Source organism: Calliphora vicina, chromosome 5 (genome assembly GCF_958450345.1).
Source record: "Calliphora vicina chromosome 5, idCalVici1.1, whole genome shotgun sequence".
Classification (NCBI taxonomy): Eukaryota; Metazoa; Arthropoda; class Insecta; order Diptera; family Calliphoridae; genus Calliphora; species Calliphora vicina.
In genome coordinates this window covers 57,883,541-57,910,747 of record NC_088784.1, presented here as the reverse complement: position 1 = coordinate 57,910,747, position 27,207 = coordinate 57,883,541, and the positions used below count along the sequence as shown (strand labels likewise).

The window sequence follows — 27,207 nt, the reverse complement described above, 5'->3', positions numbered from 1 at the left end:
GTGATCCTTACATTTTAGGTATTAAATGTGTTCAGCAAAGTTATGTAAAATGTTATGGAGAACATTTTTGTAGAATATGTTAACCCTCTAAATCCACAAGGCATGGGTCTTTTTTGTCCTTTTTTGAAAAAATAGCAAAAACATCATTAAAACAGGGATTTAAGGGGTTAAAATGTTCCCCAAAAATATTATCCGTATTATTATAAATATTATTATAATTGCATGAATACACCGAAACGGAAAATTCAACCAGAAAGTCAGAAATAGTACACAATAAAAGAGAGCTTATGGTTAATTTCGCATTTTATTTTAAAGTACCTAAAAAATTTAGTAAGAAAAAAATATAATTCAAATTTAACTAAAAATCACTAATATCTCTATTATTTTTCCTCCGATAGCAAATTTGGATAGGAAGTATTCATTATTTAAAATGAATTGGTATTGATAAGAAATTGCCACCAAGTAATTTTCTTGTCAATCGAAAGCATTCATATATTTTTGGGGGGATATTTTTAAATACATATAGTTAAAGTTATTATAAATTTTTTTGTAAATCAGTCTTTAACTTTAATGAACATAATTAATATTTTCTATTACATTGAAATAATACTAAGAACTATTTTATTTCATTATTACTATTTTCCATTCCAGTGTAGAGTATCATATAGTCAGGAACGCCCGACAATACTTCATAATTAATTCAAGAATAAGTTCAAAATATGCATCGAAATATATTTGTGCTTCGAAGAAGGGATTAGTTCGGAAGATAAAGAATTCTAACAACTAAAACTAAAACATGAACCATTTCGAAGGACATTGTTCATTAGGGGTATAACCAAATTTTGGCCCTAGCATCACCCGATGGCCAATGGTGTGTTATTTACGATAACACATTCACGGGTCATTTTGGAATAAAAACCTCACCCACAAAAACAATTTTTTTAAGTCAAAATTTTCTTAAATTTTTATTACTTTATTTATTTCTTTATAGTAAAACAGCGAATTTTTTCCCGTTATCGCAAATTTTAAAAATATATTCGAGCCAGGTTGGATAAAAAAAAAAATATCTCCAAACTTTACCGCGTTGTGTGGGTGAAGTTTTTTGACAACCACGAAAAACTAATACATTTTTTTTAAATAACTTTCAATGGTCTATTCGACAATGCTAGGGCCATTTTGATATTTGAAAAAAAAAATGTAAAAAAGTTATAGCCCTGCTATTCATATTAGTGTAGATCATACATAAACTATGAATATTTAAGGATTCTTTAAGTTGTATATTATTCTAGTTTTATTCTGATTCAAGAAAAGTTCATAAATTTTATTTTATTCATGACATAAAATTTATTTTATTTCAATTAAGACGTTTAACTAACTATAGTCAACTACTTGTCCCACTTATGCATTTAAGAGTTAATTACATGATTTACACAAACGTCTTCATACTGATAGTTGTTGTGTGCAATTTACGATAAAGTTATCACTTAATTTCCCATGCCATCCACTTTAATAGTTTCTTTGTCACTAAAAGCTCTTTTAATGAACAATTAATAATTTTATTGATTTTAAATAACGGTAAATTGATTGTTTTTAACTTTCATAAAACTGTGAACAAATACTAAATTCGTTAAAGTATTGCAAACATCTGCATGATGTTTTGCATTTCCCCAGTATGACGACATTTGCAGGTTAATAGTTACACTACCCAACAAAATTCGAATTTTGCAACAAATTTTTAAGTCTTCAACTAATTGAAAGAACTATGTAACACGAGTACGTAAAAATGTTGATTATTTTTGATAAAGTCGTAGCTATTTCCTTAAACAAGGCGTTATTTTGCATGTAGACTTTTTTTTAGAAATGGAGAATTAATAATAAAAAAAACTTTAAGATATCTTCTATCTAAAAACCATGCTGAGTAGTGTAACATTTTATGATGACAATTAAGAATCTAAAGACATAAAAGTCAACAACAAATAGTTGTACACTCTTAAGAAATGTACTTGCAACATTGTTGGACTCGTGGTACTTCTACCATTTGTTGATTACGACAATTTGTCAAATCGTTCTTAATGAATTTGACGTAGTCAATTCATTAGATTTTTCAATTTAATATTTTATGGTGCCTGTACGCATCAGTATCACAAAATATGTAACCGTAAAAGGTTTTATTACAATAATATTTATCAAGAGAAAAAATTGCTTATCATCGAATGGCTAATTTAAGTTGCCTTCTGGGAAAATATTATTTGCGCTTTTTACACAACATACATATTTGAAGTAAAAGTATTAACAATTTTGGTACTGTCTATTTTTTCCGGTATATAATTATTCAAAAAGCAATTACTCGATACTTCCCTTGTTGTATTTTTCAAAACAATAGTCAACAAGTAAGAGCTGTGTCGAATCTTGTATACACATAGAAAACAGAATCGTAATAGCAACCGAATTTGTTGCCAATCGAATGATTCTGCCTTAGTGACCGAATTTTACAGTTATGGCTACAAAATTTTAAAAGTGGTAATAAAAGTTTAGTTGCTAGAACCAAAAATTTTAGCCAGCTAGATCCTTTTGTTTGGGCCATATCGTATTTTCAGCAGACAGGCTCCAGAATTTATATATCTGCTAATGTGGGTCTGCGACAAATATTTTGATGGTGGGTATAAAAACTGAAATGCTTTCAAGTAGAAAGTACAATAATGTTTGCAAAATAATAATTTGACATTAGTTATCAATAATTGCTACAATTTATTGACTAAACGTATGTTCTACAAGAATAAATTGGACCATTAATTATATTTTAAACACCTTAGTCCAAATTTATTACAAATTCCCTCGACTATTGTTAACATATTTTTTAACTTTTAAATGTAATGTTTATTCGTTGATGTATTATTAAAGATATTTAAAAAGATGATGAATTCCTTACGCAATTTACTTGGGTAAATAACGTCAAAGTGGGCACTTATTCTAAAAACTCTCAGTTTTTGAAACACATTTTCCACGTTTTAGGAATTTCGGTGTTTGAAAACAAAGAATGGCAACAATAGTCAAAACATTATTGTGATGTCTGTAACCTTTAAAATTTTACATTAATTCGAAGTTTATATTTTCCTTGATGGAAAATCACCATATTAAAATCATTTTAGTTTTTAAGGTAAATGAAGTCCCAAACAAATACAAAATTATTTAATATCACTAAAATATCAATCTTCAAGTCCGAAGGTTTTTACCAATATTAAAAACTTATATAAAAAGTTTATATATGTATACTCTTCAGATGCTCCACAAACCATGCTCACTTTCAAAAATTTTAACGTTTTAAAACGCCCTTGTGAGCTATTTAGAGCTAGTTTCTTACTTGTCAGTTAAACTCAGCTTAACACGCTGTTATATTAATCCTGAAACATATTTTGCCGGAATTTAACCAATGATTGTGTTTCTCACTAGTGGATTAATTTTGTTAGCATTGCCATACTATTCAGTCAAATCACATGTTTATTCTTCAGTTTTTTTCATATAAATATGGCAATACTATAGATTTTATAAGAAAAAGCAACCGCGTTACATAACTTTTTTTGTAAATTTTAACTTGCTAAAAGAAAAAGTGTGATTAAAGTATATAATATGTATATTAAAAATTAGATTGATGTTAATAAAGGAAATAAAAACAAAGAGCTGCTGTGCTGAATTGTTTATTTTATTTTTCATCTGTTTGTGCTTTGGCGTTTTATACTTAGGTTTAACTCACCAATGATGCTCAGTTAAACCTAGATTATATAGCATATAAACAATAAGTGAGAAACACAATTTTTAGTTTAATTTAGGTTTAAGCGAAGAATGTAGATTATCTCTATCCCAGAAACTAGCTCTTAGAGTGCCTAGATATGTTCAGATTGCATTGATATGTTCACAAGAGTTGTTCAGCTTTACCGTAGCTACAACTTTGTTAAATATTGTTAGTGAAAAATTAGAAGTCCCTGGAAGTTATTCTAAAATAAGGAAAAAAACAAATTTCTTCCTCTATTTTGTTTTCAAAAAAAGTTCACGAAAAAGCTATTTTTTTTTAAAAATTTTAACAAAATTTTTTTGTTTAGGAACTATATTATTGCCATATAAAGTCTGAATTAGCTGTTGCCCAAAAACTGATGACACTATTTTTTGAGGGCCCACTGATTTTCAGAATCTTTGGGGACCCATAACAAAATTGGCCACCAAAATGGACAAACTGAGTATATTGTTTTACTACCGTTTAGTAGTAGAGTCGAACTTGTTTTTCTAAATGTCTTCGTTTGTTTCATAGTGTTACTAGTAAATTAATAATTAAAATGGAAGTAAATGAATTCATCGAATGTAAAGGGCATATAAATACTCAAATAGAGAGTTAAATAAGCCATTACCACATTCTAGGGTTGTCATTCGTATAATCGAGGAACAAATATAATTTTTATTCGAATGAATATCATTTGTCAATATAGAATAAAAAATTATTAGATCAATAATTGATTAAATCAATTTTCAAGTTAAAATGTAAAAAAAAATGTTTATATAAATAAAAACTTGCACAAAGTTATGTACAAATACTTTGGAATCAAATGTTCTTCAATTAGCAATTATTTCATAAAATATTTAACGAGATTTTATATAACTAAAATGCTTTTTTTCATTACTATTATTTACTTCTATATATTATTAATTTTGTATTTTTATATATATTTTATTAAATTATTCGAACAATACTTTTTACTCGATATTTTTCGAATAATCGATCACTAGAATAGAACAATTATTAATTTTCATTCGATTAATATAAAACTCAAATAACACTGTACAACACAAAAAAATACGAGGTCCGACCAATAAATTTTGATAGAGGAGACAAAAAAAATACACGTGTATCGGCGTTTTGAAAGTTTACATCTGAATTTCATTTGAGGTGGGGCTTAAAGTTTCCCAACTCTAGCTCATTCTTATTTTTAATCGTCATAAGAAACCATGTGATCCTTACATTTTAGGTATAAAATGTGTTCAGTTAAGTTATGTAAAATATTACGGAGAATATTCTTGTAGAATATATTAACCCTCTAAATCCTCAAGGCATAGGTCTTTTTTGTCCTTCTTTTAAAAATGAGCAAAAAACACCATTACAACATGGATTTATGGGGTTAAAATGTTCGGCAGGTTCAGGGTCTTTCAAAACGCCGATACACGTGTCTTTTTTTTGTCTCCTCTATCAAAATTTATTGGTCGGACCTTGTAATTTTGGAAAAAATTTGATTTTGTTGTATAGTGTAATTAACAAACATGTAAATCATTCACAAGTTGGATGAAATTAATTTGAATTAATTCTGAATTTCGTATACAATGACTTATATGTCAGTCATTACCAATCAACTTCCATGTGATGAAGATGGTATGAAGTAGTCATTGAAAAGTAAGTTGTTTAGTGAGAAATTATTATTTCTTAGAATTTTTTGAAACCGTTGTTCTACAGAATTGTCCCTAAGTATATATCTTTTTGTGGTGTTTATCGTATAACTTGATTTACTTCTAAGTATTGTACTTTAAAAAAAAATATGGAAATAAGAACAAAAACTTCCAAAACTTGGTTTCGAAATTGTCTTGAACTTAAACTGGCTGACTTAAACTCTAAACCAATAAAATTGCATGCAGAAAATATTGTTTTCAATTTAATTATCCAAAACTAGAATAAATGAGATCATAGACCTCTCTATCATAAGAATAAAAAAATATACCTTGTCAATGACTATTTATAGAAAATTTGATTTAATTCAAGAAATTATTTTAAAATGCATAAAATGTGTTGTGAATATACAATGTTGCTGTTGGTTTTTTTAAGGTACCGCTGATAAGATGTTTAAAAGGAAAAACCTCGTACTGTGTGTGTAACGACAATGTCAGAGTTTCTAAAACGTCTATAATGTTTTTAAGATACTGTATATTTTCAACATCTTAGAACACCCCTAAATTGAATATTCGAAATTACAAATACTAATTGATGATCATTTTCAAATGAAGTTTAAAGGCGAATCTAAAAATTAGTAGTCAAAGCTTCAGACAGAAGTTGTTGTGTAATAATATGACATTTTATATATTTGTTTAGCCTAATAAACTTAATGAAATATCAAAAATAACATAAGTGGACATAATGTCGATTATTTTCGCAACTGAACAAAAGTTGCCCCTGTTGCTTCAGATTTTGGTGGAGTTGTCAAATTCACCTGTCAAATTTAGTGTGGTGGAAAAAGGTGTTGAGAATTCTGTAAAAATGAAAGCAATCAATTTAAGTTTAAGAATCGCTGCAATTAGTATTGAGATTATTATAGACAAGCACAGCAAGTGTAGAGTTTACACTTGTATTATACATAGTTACAGTGCAGTTGTAGTGGCTTGTAGTACATAGTGCCGTGGATTACAGTGTTCAAAGTATAAGTTGTCGACATGTAGGTTGTCATAAATGACAAGAAGAACTGTCACTGGCATAAATGTTGTCATGCATGTTGCTGTTCATTGTATGTTGTCTTGTAATTGCAATTGTATGCGTAAATTTTTTTTGTTGTTCGTATAAATTAAATAGTTACAGACCTTTCAAAGTATCGGAATATTGTTGCAAGTTTGAAATTTTGTGCGATTATTAATCTCGTTCACAAAATGAATACAGATCTTTAATAGTCTGCAGCAAACAATATAAAAGTTGTCTTTTTAATATGTATTGGTTTTTTTTGTTCGCTTTTTACCTGCAAAATATCTCCCTCTACACATAAGTAAAAACGAATGCGTATTAAACCAATGAGTGTTTGAAAATTCTTGTTTTAAAATCTCTAGAGAGATTTTTCGTTGACGTTATTACGATGCGATACGTTGATGTTTAATTTCTTTCGATTATAAGCTGAGTTGCCAGACAAATCTGTCGCCAATCTGAAAATTGACATTCCCAAAAAATCCAATTTAAAATTTAAATCCTCAAAATTATATATGTAATTGTGTTTATCTGTGCACCTGCTATTCACACACGTTGATTCTATTTGATCATGAATTTTATCTTACAAAACAATATAAATAGCGTAAATATAGAATATATATACAAAATTGACGACAAACGTTGGTAGGTGCTTTCAAAAATTGTATTTCTCTATTTTCTTTACATATTTTGATACTGCCCAACAGCATTTTTGGAACAGAGTAGCGAACCTATAATTCGCAAAGGGCTTCTTGAGTAGTCCAGCTTTTCTGAGTTTTTTTTTAAAGTGGGTAAAAGTTTTTATTTTTTGGTCGAAGGGAGCATTTTTTTTGTATATCCAACACTCAGGGGATACCTCTATATATGCAGTGCATTGTGTTGATGTTAGGAAATAAAATTATGAGAAGGGGGAAAAAGGGAGTAGTGTTTGTTGATGTTTGACTTGAATTGATACATATTATATTCCGCTGGAAATAAGTTGGCAGGTAGTAGATTCCACATATGTATGGTTCGACTAAAAAAAGAGTTTTCCCTATAATGTGTCGTGCGGTCGTTACTCAAATTAATAGCAAATGGGTGCAATCTGTCTGATATTAGATATGATATTAACACCCGTGATAATATCTGCCTACATTCCGACGATGTTCTAAAGTATCAATAAACCGGGTAACATTTTCATCACCTATAAGATCAACCGCCCTTCATTGAACCCGGTCCAGCAGCTCTAGACTTGACCTTGCAGCTCCGGCCCATATGTGGGAATATTATTCCATTTTAGGACGAATGAAGCTTGAATATATACGAAGAAGGTCGGAAGGGGAGAAATATGTCCGACACCGTCTTAAGAAACCCAGGCACCTAAATGTTTCCTTTGCAACATTGAATATATGTATACGATTCCAACGGACGTCACACTGTATTCTCGTACCTAGAATCAAAAGGTTATCTGAAACTCCAATAGTTGTGCTACCCATACGATGACTTGATATTCTGGTGAAATCTCAAGACGTTTATGTGTCAATAGGCAGCACTCAGATTTGATTGCGTTGAATTTAACTCGGTTCAATTCACCCCATCTGGAGATTGTTGTAAGGTCACGATTTATTGAGTCGTCCATATTCATTCTTGACAGTTTAATCTCAGAAAGAGCAGGTCTATGGTCGAATGAATTTGAAAGAATAAATCGGATTTGAAATGATTGCTAGTAAATCGTTCATTAAAATTAAAAAAGGGAAGGAGAAAGAACAGAGCCCTGGGGGACTCCAGAGCTCAATATGAAGTTCTCGGAGCAAATCCCATCTATTACTACCCTTATAGTACGTCCACGAAGGGAACTAGAAATAAAACGAGAAAATGATCCTCCGACACCGAACGAGGTCAATTTCGAAGCTAGTCCATCATACCACACCCGGTCGAATGCCTTCAAAATGTCGAGTGCGACTACTTTACTCCCTCCTATGCGGTGTATTGATCGACACCACTGTTCTGAATGAAACGCCATTAGGTCTCCAGTTGAACGACTACTACGGAGCCATATTGTCTGTCATTTAAAAGTTTCTTCGATTCTAAATAATTGACAAGGTTATAGTTTAACATGCTCTCCATAACCTTCGAGCCTTGATATGAAAGGTAAAAAAGGTTCCTAAGTGGACGGGCCAGCGATGATAAAAAATTGTTTAAAACAAGTGCTGGAATGCAATTGGGACCAGGGGATTTATTCACATTGAGTCCGGATAGAACTTCATTAACTGCCCGAGTTCTGAAGAATATTTTAGGCATAATACAAGATGCAGTGGGTATCACAGTCACCGATTGATTGCAGTCGGGGAAAAAAATATCGTATTTTTAAGTATTTTTTTCTTTTGTAGAAAATAATTTTTTTATCGAATATATACAATTTGTATATGATTCGGAAGGAGCACTTAATGCAAAGGCGTGTTAAGTAAAATTTGTCTCTCTGAAGCGTAGATAGCCTCCCAGAGCTATCTAAACTTGGCCAATTTTGAAAAAAAAAAATGTTAGGTTTGAGTAAAAAATTCTAAAAACTCAAAGCACCGATCCTAAAATTACGTGCAAAGTTTTTTTTACTATTATATGTTATTTTCTTTTTACTTTGCGAGTAATTAGAATTAATTTATAATGCTGTGTTAATAGAAAAATACATTTCCAAGTATATATAGCTCGAAGTCCGAAAAGATAAAAAAAGTCCAAATAATTTCTTCTTAGACATACATACATTTAAGCTGGATTCAGTGCTTAAAAATAATTTAACATTTGTAAACTTGTTATGAAACCCTTTGCTCATATAAATATATTAATTATATAATATAATAATATTAAATTGTAGTATTTTTCATCAAATTATGAACAAATATGGTTAATATTCTTAAACGCAGATTAAAATGGTGAATAAATTAAATTTATTCACTCAAACAAATATGAACAATAGACCGTATCTCCAAAACAAAATTCGCCGTACAAAATGCAGTTCTGCAAGACAGTTTCGAATAATTTTTTTTTATTTTTTTATATATCTATTATTATATCTTTGCAATTTACAGTAGGATCTTAAAGTATGATATATCAATGCTTTTGTCTCGTGAAGACCAATGTTCTAATATAAATTGGCCTCAAGTACTTCTAATATTTATCCACAATATCTGTGTTCTGTGTTACCACGATAATATCAGAAAATTAAAGCTCGCAAGAAATCATTATGGAAATGTAACGAAATTCTGTTTCCAAACATATATTGAAATCCCATAACTGAGGACAAATCCACTCATCTGGCAACAGCGATTATATGAAAATTCATATAAACGCAATTTAAAATTCATAGTAAAACAATTTAAAATTTTGTTTCTTAAAAGTACATTTATACTATTGAGACTATTTGAATATATTATTTTCTATACACCGTAAAAAAATGTTGTTGTCACAACTGAATTTATTATCAATAGAACAATTCTGTTGTATTTGTTGAATTTTTTGGTTAGTTATTAATGGTTGTCACAATTAAAATTCTACAATGAAAACTTTAAAAACTCAGTGGAAATAAATACATTTGTGACAACAAATTTTTTTCTCTGTGTCTAAGTTGAACACCAAACAACAAGAAAACTATTTCTTTGTTCAATAAAAATATATATATTTTTTTACTTTTATTATTGGAAATTTGACAAGAAAATAACTAGATTGTTTTGTCATCTGTTAGTGCTGTTTTGTGGAGCTGTCTATCGCCTTCCACAAACCATGTTATGGAATTTGTTAACAAAACAATAACAACAAAGAAAGTTTTTCTTTATTTTTTTTTTTGGAGAATGAAAATTCAATTTGAAATAAACAAACAGTTTTGCACCTGATCCCGAAAATTGTTTTTGCATCAGACTGATTCAATCGTACAAATCTTGTTAAACAGATTGTTAGAACAGTAAAAAATGTTAAACAAGTGTCATAAACACTAAATGTACAACAAATTTATACAAGCTGACAGTTTGCCTTATTTTAATATTTGCATTTTTATACCCTTCACCATAAGTAGTAAAGATATTATAAGTTCCCTATTGCGTTTGTAATGTCTTAAATAATAATATATATATAGTATCCCAGTAAAAAATGTATATTCTTTTCAAAGCACTTTTATTATGTTTATAACTGGCTGATCTGAGTGACATGGAATTTTTGACGACGGACTCACAGACACAACGCTCAGTTGGGTCTTAAAGTAGTGCACTTCAGACATTCAAAATATTTATACGCTTAAAATTTATCTCGTGTTAACTACCAATTATAGGCATTTGAAAATTTCACTATACATTGACCCGGTTTTTAACAATTTGTGACCGAAACTGTCATATCTAACAATGGCCAATACTTTGAATAAATTTATATTGAAATGTGCTTTTTAAGTCTAGACCCTTTTAGTTATCTCACTTGCATTCCACTCAGCGACATCAAAGCTCTTAATGGAAAAGTCCTAAGTTTTCTTTTGAAAAAAGGCAAAAAAGTTTTTGCTTTTGGAAAAAAGGTCAAACATTTTTTTTTAAATTTCTTTTCCGAAAGATTGAAGAAATAGCTATTCATTTTTTTGGGACACATTTTGCTAAGAACAATAGGTAATAAGTTACATGGATGACAAATACTCCTAAATCGCTTATAAATATCTAATATTTATAAATATCTACTATTTATAAATATTACTAATATTTAGCAAAGTTGTAGCTAAGGTAAAGCTGAACAACTCTTGTAAACATATCCATGCAGTCTGAACATATCTAGACTAGAGTATCCAAAACCGAACCCGAAAACCGGTCAACCGGTTTTTTCGGTTTTCTTTAACATTCCGGTTTTTTGAAAAACCGGTTTTTGTAAGACGGTTAACCGGTTTTAATGAAATATATTTTCAAAAGCTCATTTCAACATATTTTTGAAAAACTTTGATACCATTTTTAAAAATATTGATTCATTTTATGGAAAATTGTAGCATTTAGCAATATTTCGAAAAATATATAAGACAATTGCATTAAAAATTCCAAAATTTTAAATTAGCGTATTTTTCATATTGTATAAAAATTTAATATAAACCGGTTAACCGGTTTTTTTGAAGACAAAAACCGAAACCGGATAATCGATTTTTTTAAAAGATAAAAATCAAAACCGGTTTTTTCAAAAACACACTTTTTCGGTTAAACCGGAAACCGGTTTTTTAAATTTGCCGGTTTTTTGGACACTCTAATCTAGACGCTCTAAATAGCTCACAAAAATCACTTTGTAGCTTAAAAATTTTAGTTTTTTTAAATTTTTTTGACGCTAAAACAAAATTTTTTTGTTAAAAAAGTATGACCGAGTGTATACTTCTCTATTGTGCTGCAATAACGAATAATTGGAAAATCGTTATACAATCTTGATCACGCAAGTCCGGCTTGATGTAAGATATGAAAAAACGTTAAAATTTTTGAAAATGGACAGGTTTGTGGAGCTTCTGAAGAGTAAATATAAGCTTTTTATATAAGTTTTTGTCAACGGTGGAAACCTTATGACTAGAAGATTGACATTTTAGTGAAATGAAATAATTTTGTTTTTTTTCGGACGTCATTTACCTTAAAAACTAAAAGAATTTAATATGGTGATTTTCCATCAAGAAAAATATAAACTTTGAATTAATGTAAAATTTTAACGGTTACAGACATCACAATAAAATTTTAAAGAAATATAGATACAAATGTTCTTAAATCAATGGCATCACTATTGTTGCCATTCTTTATTTTTGAACACCGAAATTCCAAAAACGGGGAAAATTTGTAAAAACGTTTTGTATGTATATAAACAACAAATATGAAGAGCTTTTGTGCTTTGCGTTTTTCGAATTTTTTACTCAAACCATTAATTTTGTTTAAAAATTGTCCAAGTTTGGATAGGGCTGGTGGGGACACTGTCCGCTTAAGTGAATCAAATTTTACTATATACGTTTTTGCATTAAGTTCTCTTACCAGATCATAAAAAAATGTATAAATATGGGGACTTTTTTGGGAAAAAACTTAAGAAACACACGCATACAAAGTTGAAATCATAACATTAATAGGCAAGTCGATTTCTTTAGACCCCTTTTACCCTCACAATATACATTTAATTTGGGTAAGAAATATACCATTTTAAAGGGATTTATTCACAGAAGTGCAGAATATATATGCTATTGAAATCAGTTCAGTTTTTTTAGGTGTTATAAGCGTTTAAAGATGTTACTAACACATATGCAAAAACGTGTACATGTGAACCATAAACTAAAAAGTAAACAAAGCAATGCGTGTTTGTTCAATTTGTTGTTGTAAATAAATAGGAGAAACAATTAAACAGTATTGATTTCGCTCTGTTTTAAGTGAGAGTTGTTATAGAAATCAAAGAAGAAGACTTTAGTAATTTAAATTCGCTTTAATAAATATATTTTGAAGGTGTTTTTTTTTTTTAACTCCCATATGTATAGACAATTTTTAAAGGTTTATAAAACAAAATTTGTTTTATAAACCTTTGACAAATTTAAAAAACTGTTTATGTATATGGGGGTAAATATGTAATTGTAGATAAGTGAATAGTTATTTTATAATTGTGACGGTTTCTCACTGCATGAAGTTTAATCAAAATTGGGACGGATCGGAAAAAAGTAAATAGTTATTTCTAAATATTTTGTGAACTATAATTGCAAGATTCTTCAAATTAGTCTAAATGTCTCTTTTATAATGTTGCATAGTTTCGCTGAAATTGTTCGGGATTGGAATAGTGGGCGTGGCACACCCTATACAAATTATGTAATTAATTTCGAATATCTGTAGAACTGTATTGTAAAAGTGTTTAAACTTATAGCGAATTAATTTCTTATTACTGTGCGGAGTTTAGCTGAATATAGACGGAATAAGATTAGAGGGCATGTACCCAAAATGGGAGGGGTCGGAAAAAGAGGTGAGTCACCTCCCATACAAAGTAATAATTGCAAGGTTCTTCAAACTTTGTCCGCATAGCTCTCTTACCATTTTAGATGAAATGGTCGGGATTGCATTAGTGGTTATGGCGCAAAGTAAATAATTAATTTTGAGTATCTGGTGAACTATAATTCTAAAAGAATTTAAACACTGTATCAATCAATTTATTACCATTCTAAGGAGGTTAGCTAAAAACGAATTTATTCCTGATCCCTGTTCGAAGTTTAGCTAAGCATGATGGGCATAGTAGGAATGACCCCTCCCTTATAAAGGAAAGTTAAAGTAAAGCGGTGGGATCAGAGCAGTGGAGTGGTATCTCCCATACAAAATTAATTAGTTATTTTCGAATATCAAGTGAACTGTAATTGAGAGATTCTCAAATTTTGTATGTGTTATTTTCGTATTTCCATTCATATTTTTTTAATTTTACTAGGGTAGGGGTAGCGAAGTGCACCGGGCTATGCTAGTATATAAAAAAAGGCTTCAACTTTGTATGCGTGTAACTTTTTGTAGGGACGAGATAATTGTAATCAGGTTTGTTTTATTTTCTTTAGAATTTTATAGCAAATATACGTCATATATAAAAAAACCAATTTTGACCTTCATATATAAAATATGAAAAAAGATCGAGCAAAATTTAAAAAAAAATTAAACCTAAATATATCTTGAACTAAAAGAGATAACCTATCTGTAGGCATAGACCTTCTCTAGGACTATCCATATTTAAAATTCCAGCTCATTCGGATCATAAATGGCTTTTTGGCGATTTTTTTTAAATGTGAGACTTTGAGGGTCCACCCACTGATCCCCATTCCGAACACCTCAGCCGAGTAAATAATACAGCACAATGTAGAAGTGTGGACTTGATATTATTTTAACAAAAAATCTTTGTTTTAGCGTCAAAAAATTGTAAAAACGAAAATTTTTAAGCTACAAAGTGATCTTTATGTCCTATTTAGAGTGACTAGACACGTTCAGAATGCATTGATACATATGTTCACAAGAGTTATTCAGCTTTACCGTAGCTACAACTTTGCTAAATATTGTTAATGAAAAATTAGGAGTCCCTGGAAGTTATTCGAAACAATTTTTGATTCTTCCTATATTCTTTTTTTAAAAAAGTGCACGAAAAAGCTATTTTTTTTTTGGAAAAAATGTTAACAAAATTTAACTTTTAATTTTAATCTTGTGTTCCAAATATTGTCAATAAAATATTTTTTGACTCGAAAAATACATATGACCCTTTAGATTCAGAGACCCTAAATCCCTATGAAAAAGCCATCAGATAATTTGGTCAAGCTGGATTTTGAATTTGGGTACACTTGTATAATACTTGTACATATTGTTTTTTAAGATATGAATATTAATTTCGCTGTTAGCTGATTCTTTTAAAAATAACAAAAAGTAAAAAAAAACAATAAAAATTTGAGCGGAACTTTTGTTGCATTTAGTAAGAAACATGTATTCGTTTGCTTGAACAATTAAAAAACAATTGCAAGTAAATACTTGTGGTTTATGATGACTTGATTTCTTTTATTGGTTTTGACATATTGTTGTTTTTATACTTTTTTAATTTTTTTAATGTTTTACAACATGACAACAATGTCATTTAATCTTTTATTGTTTGTCATCACATCGCATCCATCACACCATTTGCATGCCACATCATTGTGCCACTTTAATTGTTTTGTAATCAAGATACACTGTTGTGTATCAGAATTCATTTTTTTCTTTATTCAATTATTTTTTCACTTCAAAGCAATACTTAAATACACTTTGTCTTTTGAGAACAATTGTTTTGTAAAAGAGATGTATGTATGTTCGTTTGCACAGATCGCTTGCAATTGTTCTTTATAATTCAAGTAGAAATTTCCGTTTCATCTTTGATTACAAAAGTTAACCATGAGTCCTAAAAATAAATTATGTATTTGTGTTGTTTTTTTTGTTAATTTTTTGCACTGCAAATTATTTAATGATTAATGTGGTTTTTCCTCAACTCCACCCCATAAATTGAATTTAAAACCCAATTGGAAATTGGTTTGATTAAAACATTAGCATTTTGGTTAAATTGATTTATTGCTGCAACGTGTGTCCAACATTAAAGTAACGAACAAAAATACTTTATCAGTTTTAAGCTGAAATAGAAATCTAGTCTGTGGAAAACATTCATATATTCATGTACTCGTGGTACTCAATGGTGGTGGTTGATCTAAATCACTCATACACATGCACAATACAAAAAAAAATATATATTTTCATGAAAAAGTGCGATAAAAGGGGTGTGTATTTGAGGTACTAGTGTGGAATTTATGGAATTTTTATTTTATTAAAGACATAACGTCGTTGTTCCAACAACTAGCCAGAGTCGTAGTTAATTAATATGGAGAGGTGGAGATCAGTTAAAACGGTGTAATCCATATTTTTGTAAAAAAAACTTAAAAATATTTTACAATGTGATAAAATTAGGAAAAATTATCTTTATGTACGACGTTCCGAAGAGAAAATATTAAATTTAGTTTAACATAGGGGATCAGCTGTTCGTGTTTTTTTATATGTAAAGTAGTTGAAGCAACAATAGCGATGTAATATCGTATGCGAAAGGACTGACACTGCACTTGACATAAATATGTTAAAACTTGGCTAAGGCAGAAGTCTAAATTTCAACCCGGAATCCCATATTGAAGTAGCAATGGACTGGAGTTTAATTTGGAAATAACATATTTAAGATAGAGGGGAAAAGGCGCAGCGAAGAATATAGAGGGGAATCTGCTATATATGAGTATACACGCAGAGACAAAATATAATTGGGCATGGTTACTGTAACCATTTATATAGTGTTACAAGTTTTTTAACTATATTATAGTCACAGTAACCATTTACATGATTGTGGTAACCATAATATGGTTAACTTACGATTCACATGATTGTCTCAACCATATATATGGTTGAGACAAAGATTGAAGATCAATTGAATGAAAAAGAACAAGGAGGAAGAGTCAGAAAGACATCCTTAGATCGAGATACCGTTATTACGCGTTATTCATTATCGACAATATTGTCAAAAATTATGTGACCCCATGAACGTGATAAGGTAGATTGGATATGTCACAATGGGTTATGGAAATTGGTCTAGCAAACCAGAACTACTAGAACGGTGGTCTACTACACCTGTCCTAAATTGTTCGTCATGAAATGGGGACATAGTTAAGTGGATGTACTCGTATACTGTTAAAGTACTTCCAATGGAACTCTGGTATGGAGAACTGAATCTAGGAAGAACTAGATCTACTTGGTCTACTACAAACTTGAATTCCTCTACTAATACATCTTCATTGAACACGAAAATGTTTGGAATAAAACTACTTTCCGTGGAATTGAATTTTGTTTAATATTATTGGGGATTCTTCAACTTTTAATTAATATCTTTACTTAATTTTTGATTAATAAGCTAAACACTGCCAATTCAAAATGCAAAGGAAAATATTTATTTTTTGCGAATTATCAAAATTCATTGGAAGCTAAAGAAGATAGAAAAAAAACTAATGGAACTTGAAGCCATTCCGATACAAATGACAAATGGTGATAGGTTTTTATATAACAAATTTAGAAATCGAGTAAGTTTATCTCTTTATATTAAACTAGCTGAACCCGGTCCGCGTTGCTGGCCCTTAGAAAACATCTGTTTGATATTGCATCTCGATCTCGATTTTAATATACAGTGTCGGTGATCCAACCTTCAATGTTAATACATGTAGTGGCATTTCAGCTGGTTCCAATTAATTTAAATATTTAGTATGGAAATTTCTTATTCATGCACCTAATATGCAAGAGTAAACAAAATTGTTTATCACATACCGAAAATCAAAAATCTAACTTTACACTGTTACCCAAGAGGCTTTTCTGAAGATTCCGTGAAAATTTCATCAAAATCGGTCTAGCCATTTTTGAGTCCATACGGAACACACATCCATTTTTATGAAATATAGGGCATTAGCGGTATGATATAAAAATTTTATTTTTACACGCACACACCCCCCCCCCCCACCAACAGACCGAATATTAAAAATCTGATTATACAGTGTTAGCCGTTGAGCAATTCTGAAGAATCCCTGAAAATTTCATCAAAATCGGTCCAGCCGTATTTTATATACATATATGGCATTAGCGGTATATGGCATTGGTTTTGCCACACCCCTACGCCCACAGGCCGAAAATCAAAAATCTGACTTTAGAGTGTTACCCGCTGGCTATTCCGACGATTCCCTGAAAATTTCATTAAAATCGGTCCAGCCGTTTTTGAATTCATTCGGAACATGTATATTAGATGAAAAATGTTTGTATGAGAGAATTCGAAAATCTTCTTTAAGAATGGACCAAATGGACCTAATGTAGGATTTTAGGTGTCTAAAACCATATTTAGGACCTTTACAACGATACCAGTTTATAGCTAATCGGTTGGATGGTCTCAGAGTCTATAACGGACATAGGTAGAAAAATTTTTTGTATTTCATATATATAGAAGATAGATAGAAGATTTTCATTGGATTTTTTATTTGTATCCAATTACATTTTAAAACCAAAGACATTTTTTAAATTTTTAAGGAAATCTATATTCTTAAAATTGAATAAATTATTCAGGCGGGAATTCCCAAGATCCCGGGATATTTCCAAATGAATCCCGATTTCCCGGGAAATGAAAAAGTGAGGGAAAAGAAAAACTCTAATTATAAAGCATTACTTTGGTTTTTGGTCCATTATTATGGTAATGAACAGACAGACGACTTAGCTGTAATGGGATCTACATTGAATATCTGCAACGCGGTTCCAATTGCAATTCCGCTGGGGACTATTAAAAGTAGTAGATGGATTAATATACAGTCAATGTCACTTAAAATCGTACACCATCGTAGTCACATTTTATTCATTAGTTTTAGAAAGTTGATGTTTTGGAATTATTTTAAAATTCTATTTTTATATTGTGTGTGCTATTACCTATTAGAAAATTGGGTATAATTTTAATTGCACTTATCCACAAATAAAACAATTGGGTAAGACTGTCAGTGCCCAGAATATCAACGCTTCATTTAAAATCGTAAAGGCACTAAAAAATAGCAAATGATACCCTACAAAGTATTAGAATTATTTAATATTAAAATTTTTTTCAATTTTTAAAGTTTTAATTATAATTTAATATAATTGTACGAATTTAAGTGAATTATGAATTTTGTGATGTTCTTTAATTTTCATCAATATTTTTTTAACGAATTGAGGTTTTGTTAACTTTTTTGTTGAAATACATATTTTTTGTTCCAATTAATAAAATGACTTTTAATTTTTTATATAATCACCTATTATAATTTTATAATATTTAAAAAAAAATATGTTGTACGATTTTGAGTGACACTCACTGTACATGAAAGGCTAAAAATAGATACATGTAGGGTGGTCAAGGTAATGAAAAACGCACTATTCAACTTATAATAGAATTTATATATCAAGGTTGCTGACAGTATTAACTATGCACTAGGAAAAAGAGGAAACGGGTTTCCATCTTTTCTGCGAACGCCTGACCTTAACTGCCAAGAGACACAGATTCCTGGACTGTCACATACTAACCAACCTTGCTGAGTTATCTGGTTCCAGACCTAACGACATATTGAGGTATTTCACGGCTACAGGCTGGATCTAATATCTACACATTACCTAACATAACAGCCCAGCAGTTAAGCAAGTAGTCAATGTATCCCTTAAAGACAGTAATTGTCACAAATGTCTTATCACTTGGCTGACTCCATTTTATATATTTTGGTCATTTGACACGTGTGTGCACTTTGTAGTGCAGAGAGAAGACAATTGGTTACTTTATGCATCCCAAGTAATCTAGCGTGAAGACAATTGTCACTTAAGTGTCTCTAAGTAATCTAGAGTGTAGTCACTTTAAACGTTTTGTGAGTAATTCGTACAAACTGGTTTTTTACAAATTGTGTTAATATAATTCTCATACAGTTTATTTTTGTTTTTGCTTAAGTATACTGATATCGCATGTAACATAGCATGAAGTCAATAGTCACTTTAGTGTCTCTTAGCAACCTATGGTGAAGTCACTTCAAACTTTTTTTTGTACTGCAGTTTATTTTACCCACCAGAAGCGTTGACTACCTTCGATCAGCTATCCAATAGTCACATTGTAATCAAAAGGGTCAATTGACCCCCTGCTTAGGACATGCATGTGTTAAAATAACTAGTCAAGTAACTGATCAAGTAACCAGTTACAAAGCTAGCAAGGTAACTGACGCTATGTAACCAGTTTGTGAATCCAATGCGTTGCCTACTTTGGACCAGCTATTAGACAGTCCCATTGTAATCAAAAAGAGACAATTGACCCCCTGCCTAGGACATGCCCGTGTTAAAATGACTAGTCACGTGGCTATTGAAGTAACTAGCTCCCACCCTAAATGATGGGTAAAATCACTAGTTCGGTACTGTCTCCTAGAACTGCTGGGAGTTGCAACCCAGCAGTTAAGCAAGTAGTCAATGTATCCCTTAAAGACAGTAATTGTCACAAATGTCTTATCACTTGGCTGACACCATTTTATATATTTTGGTCATTTGACACGTGTGTGCACTTTGTAGTGCAGAGAGAAGACAATTGGTTACTTTATGCTTCCCAAGTAATCTAGCGTGAAGACAATTGTCACTTAAGTGTCTCTAAGTAATCTAGAGTGTAGTCACTTTAAACGTTTTGTGAGTAATTCGCACAAACTAGTTTTTTACAAATTGTGTTAATATAATTCTCATACAGTTTATTTTTATTTTTGCTTAAATATACTGATATCCCATGTAACATAGCATGAAGTCAATAGTCACTTTAGTGTCTCTTAGTAACCTATGGTGAAGTCACTTCAAACTTTTTTTGTACTGCACTTTATTTTACCCACCAGAAGCGTTGACTACTTTCGATCAGCTTTCCGATAGTCACATTGTAAACAAAAAATAACTAGTCAAGTAGCAGATCAAGTAACCAGTTACAAAGCTAGCAAGGTAACTGACGCTATGTAACCAATGTGTGAATCCAATGCGTTCCCTACTTTGGACCAGCTATTAGACAGTCCCATTGTAATCAAAAAGAGACAATTGACCCTGTGCCTAGGACATGCCCGTGTTAAAATGACTAGTCACGTGGCTATTGAAGTAACTAGCTCCCACCCTAAATGATGGGTAAAATCACTAGTTCGGTACTGTCTCCTAGAACTGCTGGGAAAAACTCAAAACATTCATACTTTTGCACTAACACAATTGTGTAAATTTACACATGCATAGTGATTGTGTTAGTGCAAACGTATGAATGTGTTCAGTTACTTGCACTGTTACTTGCAGGTTAGCATACAATAAGATGTATTACACTACATCCGACGATTTATGTGATCTGTGGACTGGCGCGAATTGAACTACCACATTAACCAACCATACACTCGGATCAGAACAAATATTTAACATCCTACCAATAGGTAATATCACTAATCCAGAAACCAACATCAAACAATTGCTACTATTGAAGAACTTACAGATAAATTCCATAACATTACACAAATTTAAAGAGGCAATAAAAACCAATTGATAATTAATTAATGTATTTAGCTATATGCGATAGAAGTGCAAGACTTTATAAAAATCTAAAAAAATTACAGTAAGATGAGGAATTTTTTTGGCAAAAAAACTTCAAATTCGATCGATATTTTTGTTGCATTAAATTAGTGTTATGTATTACTTTAAGTGGTTTACATTATAAAAGATTACAGCATTTTTAATTTAGTTGCAATTTGTTTTCACATATTTTGTATATGAAAAAATTTGTGTATTTTCCTTTCTTAGCAATATTTCTCACTTACACTTAACGTGACATTTTTGCAAGGCAACATGTTGCCTTCTGTTTAATTGCAACATGTTTATAGGAAAAACAATACAACATAGAATGTGGTAACGAGTCATAAAAATTTTACAGATTTATGGAAGCATCTGAGAAAAAAGTGTACGAAAAGTTTTTTTTTGACGAAAAGTTTTTTTTTGACCACTTTCAAAAAAGTGTTTATGATATACAGTAGCGTATGAGAATAAACGATCAATTCCAAACTAGAAATCAAAAGCAATAATTTAAACAAATACAAAACCAACTTCCAAGTAGGAACTCGCATAACAATAATTATGTCTTCTATTAGAGAGATGGTGAGCCATAGATGTGCCACACAGTTGATGAGTAACGCGAGAGGTATGGAAAATTTAATTTGTGTTCGGTATCTCATGTATCAAAATAATATCCAAATACAATTTGCAATCCTATTAAAATTTTTAAACAAATTTTAGTTTTAGAAACTCAATAAATATGCAATATGTAATAAAAATAAAATCTTTATTTATTAACAAAACTCAATGAAATTTTCAACGTTTTTTAAAATTGTTTTATTCTAAATAACAAAGTGTAAAAAACTTGTCACATATACTTGTTTACTGTAACCATATATATGGTTGATAAAATCATGTGATTCATAAATTAACTATATTATGGTTACCACAAGCATGTAAATAGTTACTGTGACTATAATATTGTTAAAAACTTATAACAATATTGAAATGATTACAGTAATCATGCCCAACTATATTTTTTCTCTGCGTGTAGAAAATATGACCCAATGTATAAATTTCAATAAAAAATAGGTCAAATTGCGAAGGGCGTAGTGGCGATATAATCGAAAAATAGGACATGTTTTTATACCCAAATATTCTTCGTAAAGATACCTTACAGAAAAATATAAAATTGTTATATGTTTTTTTAATAAAAAAAGAATTTTCGCCAAAAAAAAAACTGCAAAAAACTATTATTTTTTTGTATTTTTAAATTGAAAATCCATTATTTTTGGATCCATAATTTATATTGCTCTGAAATCTTTTGTATATTATTGGTAATTTACTTGTCTAACTTATAAAAATTTGAGTCCAGTCGGTCCGAGGTATGGCAAAATTTTAAAATTCCAATTTTGAAATGCCTATAACTCGGAAATTGTAAGAGACAAAATCTTATATGTCGATTTTGCCGCCTTGGAGCATTTGTAGGATCCATTTTAATAACTTAAACTTGAATACTCTTTATTTTCAAAAGATATTGATTCTGCCCCACTGAGAGCCGTTTAGGCGTGATTGTCAAACAAACAATTGTATCAATTTGTTGTACACTACACACCTCCATGGTGATTTGCAAAACATACTCGACAGATGTAGCTTTAACAATGTGGTCACTATAAACTGTCAATGTTCGGAAGACCCTTTACATGTATTCAAAACTTTGTAACGTGGATTAATAATATTATATGAATTATAATAATAATAACCACGTACATACTATATACATAATTCCGTATCATAATATTTAGTAATTTACTTTCCCTTAATAACTTATTATTAATTTTCCTTATTTTTCTTTATTAATAACATTTGTTTTTAGTTACGTGGGAACCGCATCATAAAACATCTCTAGTGTGAACACTATTACTGTTTTATTGTTTGTTGGTTGGTACGTTATGAGATACACATACTAATAACCACTTATAATTCTCATTTAGTTAATAAACAATTCGGGATAAGTACTCTAAGCTTGATTGCAGTAGGGGCGGTTCACACAAGACGAGAATCTGCACCCTAAGTCTCGGAAATTATAGCAATATAACGGACGAGCCGACTGATTTTACTTCTGTGAAATTAGTTGTATTTTCTAGGGTAATAATCGACCTTTGGTTGAGTATTATCTAATTAATAAATAGCCACTGCGACTTCGGTCGTTAGTTTAGACACTGCGACTTCGGTCGTTAGTTTAGACACTGCGACTCCGGTCGTTAGTTTTGGCACTGCGACTTCGGTCGTTAGTTTTGGCACTGCGACTTCGGTCGTTAGTTTTGGCACTGCGACTTCGGTCGTTAGTTAGACACTGCGACTTCGGTCGTTAGTTTAGACACTGCGACTTCGTTAGTTTTGGCACTGCGACTTCTGTCGTTAGTTTAGACACTGCGACTTCGGTCGTTAGTTTTGGCACTGCGACTTCGGTCGTTAGTTTTGGCACTGCGACTTCGGTCGTTAGTTAGACACTGCGACTTCGGTCGTTAGTTTAGACACTGCGACTTCGTTAGTTTTGGCACTGCGACTTCTGTCGTTAGTTTAGACACTGCGACTTCGGTCGTTAGTTTTGGCACTGCGACTTCGGTCGTTAGTTTTGGCACTGCGACCTCGGTCGTTAGTTTTGGCACTGCGACTTCGGTCGTTTGTTTATTTAATTAAGTAAGATAGAATTAATAAAGTTGTATTATTTAGATATTAGATTTTTAAGTATTACACCGATCCTGATCAAGTAGCGCACCGATCCTGTTCCAGGTTCCTGATCCAACCGAATATATTTCGTGCTCCCGAGAAACCAGAATAAATTATTTCGCCTGAATCCCGAATTAATATCAACGTTACCGTAATTCCTGTATTATTTGCTATTCCCGAATATAAAATATTAAATAATAATAAAGAACATCATTATTAACCCCTAGTCAGGGCAAAACAATTGTGTTTTCTTTAACTTAAGGTTTGTGGATCCGTAAGTCGACCCTGGACACGACTGAACTACCTCAGCCGACGACAAAACCACGTTACAACTTGTTTATCCATTATAAATTCATTATCTATGTTATCCACTATAAAAGTTTCGGAATTCGCCAGCAATTTTTCGGAATACCAAATACAGTAAAACCTTGATAATCCGAACATCAGTTTTCATTACATTGTATACTGTATAATCCGGATTGATTGCATCTTTATAACTTTAAATTCCGGAAAAAAGTTTGAACAATTCTCGACAAAAAACATTGAATGATTACTTTACCAAGCAAAATAAATAGCTTTAATATTTTTATTGTTATTCTCTTGACTTGTAGAATTGAAATATGTTAATACTTTTTTATAAAATATATGTATATGCATACAATAAATGTTTCTTTTAAATGTAATCATTTATTTAAATGATACATAAATATAAAATACTACTGAACCCGGTCCGCGTTGCTGGCCCTTACAATAATTCTGTTTTATATTGCATCTCGATTTGAATATATAGTGTCGGAAATAAAGCACAGACTCCCCCGACCTGACATCGCACCAGAAACACTGAGGTGGTCATTTGACAAAGTTGTAGCAGATATCTATAAGTACAGTGGCATGATGTGCCCTTAAAAAAAGAAACGGATGTATTTAAGGCAAATGGGATATATTTATGAATTCATCTTAAGGACAGGGGATATACGTTTATTTTTTTTTATTTACTCGAGAGCAAACCACATACAAAACGTGAATTTTCCAAATGTAAGCCAGCAATAGCCAACGATTGGCCTTATGCTTTGTCGTTGGAAATCTTTGGTATGCGTGAAATCAGTACGTCTTCGCATTTTAATCTGCCACCGATGATTGTTGCCTCAATTTGGTGAACATTTTTTGATGGTCAATCATGTTCCGTTGCATAATTTTGGCGCGTTTATGTTGAGGAGAAACATTATCTGTGATCCAATCTTCAATGTTTCAGTATCATAATTGAGGCTTGTTCTTCATTCATTACTGTGTCAATCGATTTGTATTTCATTGTTTCGCCAGTCAGTTTCAATTAATTCGCTCATTGAGCTTGTTGACATCATCATTTATTTCTCGAATGAAAAAATAAAAATAATTTTTTGACAATTTTTTTTTGGATTTTTTTTATTTGCAAAAGTTTGGCCACAATTACTGACTTTGAAATCATTAGCGGTATAGTGTCATTAGCGGTATAGTGTAAAAATTTGATTTTACCATGCCCCTCCGCCCACAAACCGAAAATCAAAAATCTGAAGATTCACTGAAAATTTGATAAAAATCGGTCCAGCCATATCTCCGGAACCACTATGCCGATTTCGTGCAAACTTCACATAAACCATCTACAGACCATCCCCAACGTACCCTGAAATTTGAAATCGGTCGACCCGTTTTCGCAGTTAGTGGTGACATCAAAATGTACACTTCTTTTTATATATAAGAATAATTAGATATGTGTTTTAAAAGCATTTTTAATACAAGAACAATGTTTGAAATTTTTATTCGATAATTTGATAATCCGAATTAGGGTCTGCAATCAATTATCCGGATTATAAAGGTATTACAGTATTGGAGTTTGACCGATCTTTTGCCTAATCCGAAATAGAAATCGAATTTTCGGTCGGACTTGTCCGAGTAATTATTGAAACTAGTGCATAAAAAATAAAATATCCATTTTAATTTTTGGGTGTTACTCATATAATCAGCATTTATAATATATGGTGATGGGAATATTTCAGACTGATTTCCATCCTAATTTTCTACACATTATATTTGCTTTTATTTGTTTTTAAAAAACAAAAAATATTCAAAGCAAATATCAATATTTCACTTCTAATATTATGCCGTTTCCTTTGTTTGTCCATTTGTTTGTTTTTTAAAAGGAAATTGATTTGTATGCATGTGAATTTCTTTTTTTTATTTTACTATGTATTTTGTAAATTTACCTCACTTCTGCCGATTTAATGACAGCCTTTGGTGGTGCATCCCAATAATTGGGTGCTGGTGGCACCCATTGTCTTATCATTTGATAATTGCCCTCGAGCAATTCCATGCTCTCGATGACTTCTTCGTCGGATTCATCATTGTTGCCGGCCAAACTGAAATTATCATCTGAATTCATGTTTGACATTTGTAAACATTACACAGTCGAAAGAAAAATATCCAACAAGAAGACTGGGAATCAAAACAAAATCGAATGTTGTTTAGAAAATTTAACAAAAATTACAACACAAAGACGAACACAGCGGATGCGGATGCGCACGCATAGAATAAATACACGAACACTTTAAGTATTTACACGCCAACGACACAAAGAACACACAGTTGCAGCAACATTGGTAAACAAACAAAGAAAGACGATAGCGGCGATGATGATGCTGCAACATTTCCTGGGAACATTTTTCTTTTATTTTCTTTTGTTAAACTTTTTATAGGATTTTCTCAAGGTGATAAACTTGAGATTCCTTTCTCTTTTCTTTTCTTCAATTATTGCTTTGCTTTTCTATTTTTTTTTTTTGATTAGTATTTTTCTTTGTTTCACAATTTTAATTTGATTATTTTTGGTTATTTGTTAAACATTTATTTCATTATTTTTTGAAAAATTAAATTACACCAAAATCATGTTTTGTAAATCACTGTATTTGTTGTTAGAAAAAACCAAAACAAGAAACGAAATCACGAAACGTCAAATCAACCACTTTCATTTCAACATCAACATCTAAACCGTACCGCTCACGTTGCAATCGAATTTAATCTAATCGTTGAAATTTTCCAACATTTTTGTTTTGGCTCAAAGTTTGTGTCAGTCAGTCACATGAAAAACCTTCCACGTTTGTTCGTACAATTTCTGCTGCTGTTCAGTGTCGTTGTTGTTTTTGCTATTTAGTATTTTTGTTGATTTTTTTCTGGTTTGTTTTTCTTTTGCTTCTTCGTCGTGTTCTTGTTTTGCTCTGCTGCAATATCGACTAGAGAATGAATACACAAGGGTAAGTTTTGTTGTTGTTGTGTTAATTTTTTGCATCCCTTTTTCAATTCAGTTCAATGTCGTCGTCGTCGTTGTTGTTATTATTTGTTGTCCATGACCGTGGTGAGTCTTTTCGTTGT

General features: G+C 30.9%; 1 protein-coding gene across 1 annotated transcript in view; it reads right to left on the bottom strand.

Moving 5' to 3' along the window:
* Positions 1-26,614, bottom strand: part of LOC135961278 (G-box-binding factor-like) — a 155,277-nt gene extending 128,663 nt beyond the window's left edge. Inside the window, exon 1 of the mRNA XM_065512774.1 lies at positions 26,049-26,614. Coding sequence (XP_065368846.1) covers positions 26,049-26,233 — 185 coding nt within the window. The 5' untranslated portion in view covers positions 26,234-26,614. The remainder of the gene's footprint in view (positions 1-26,048) is intronic.
* Positions 26,615-27,207: the final 593 nt, after the last annotated feature.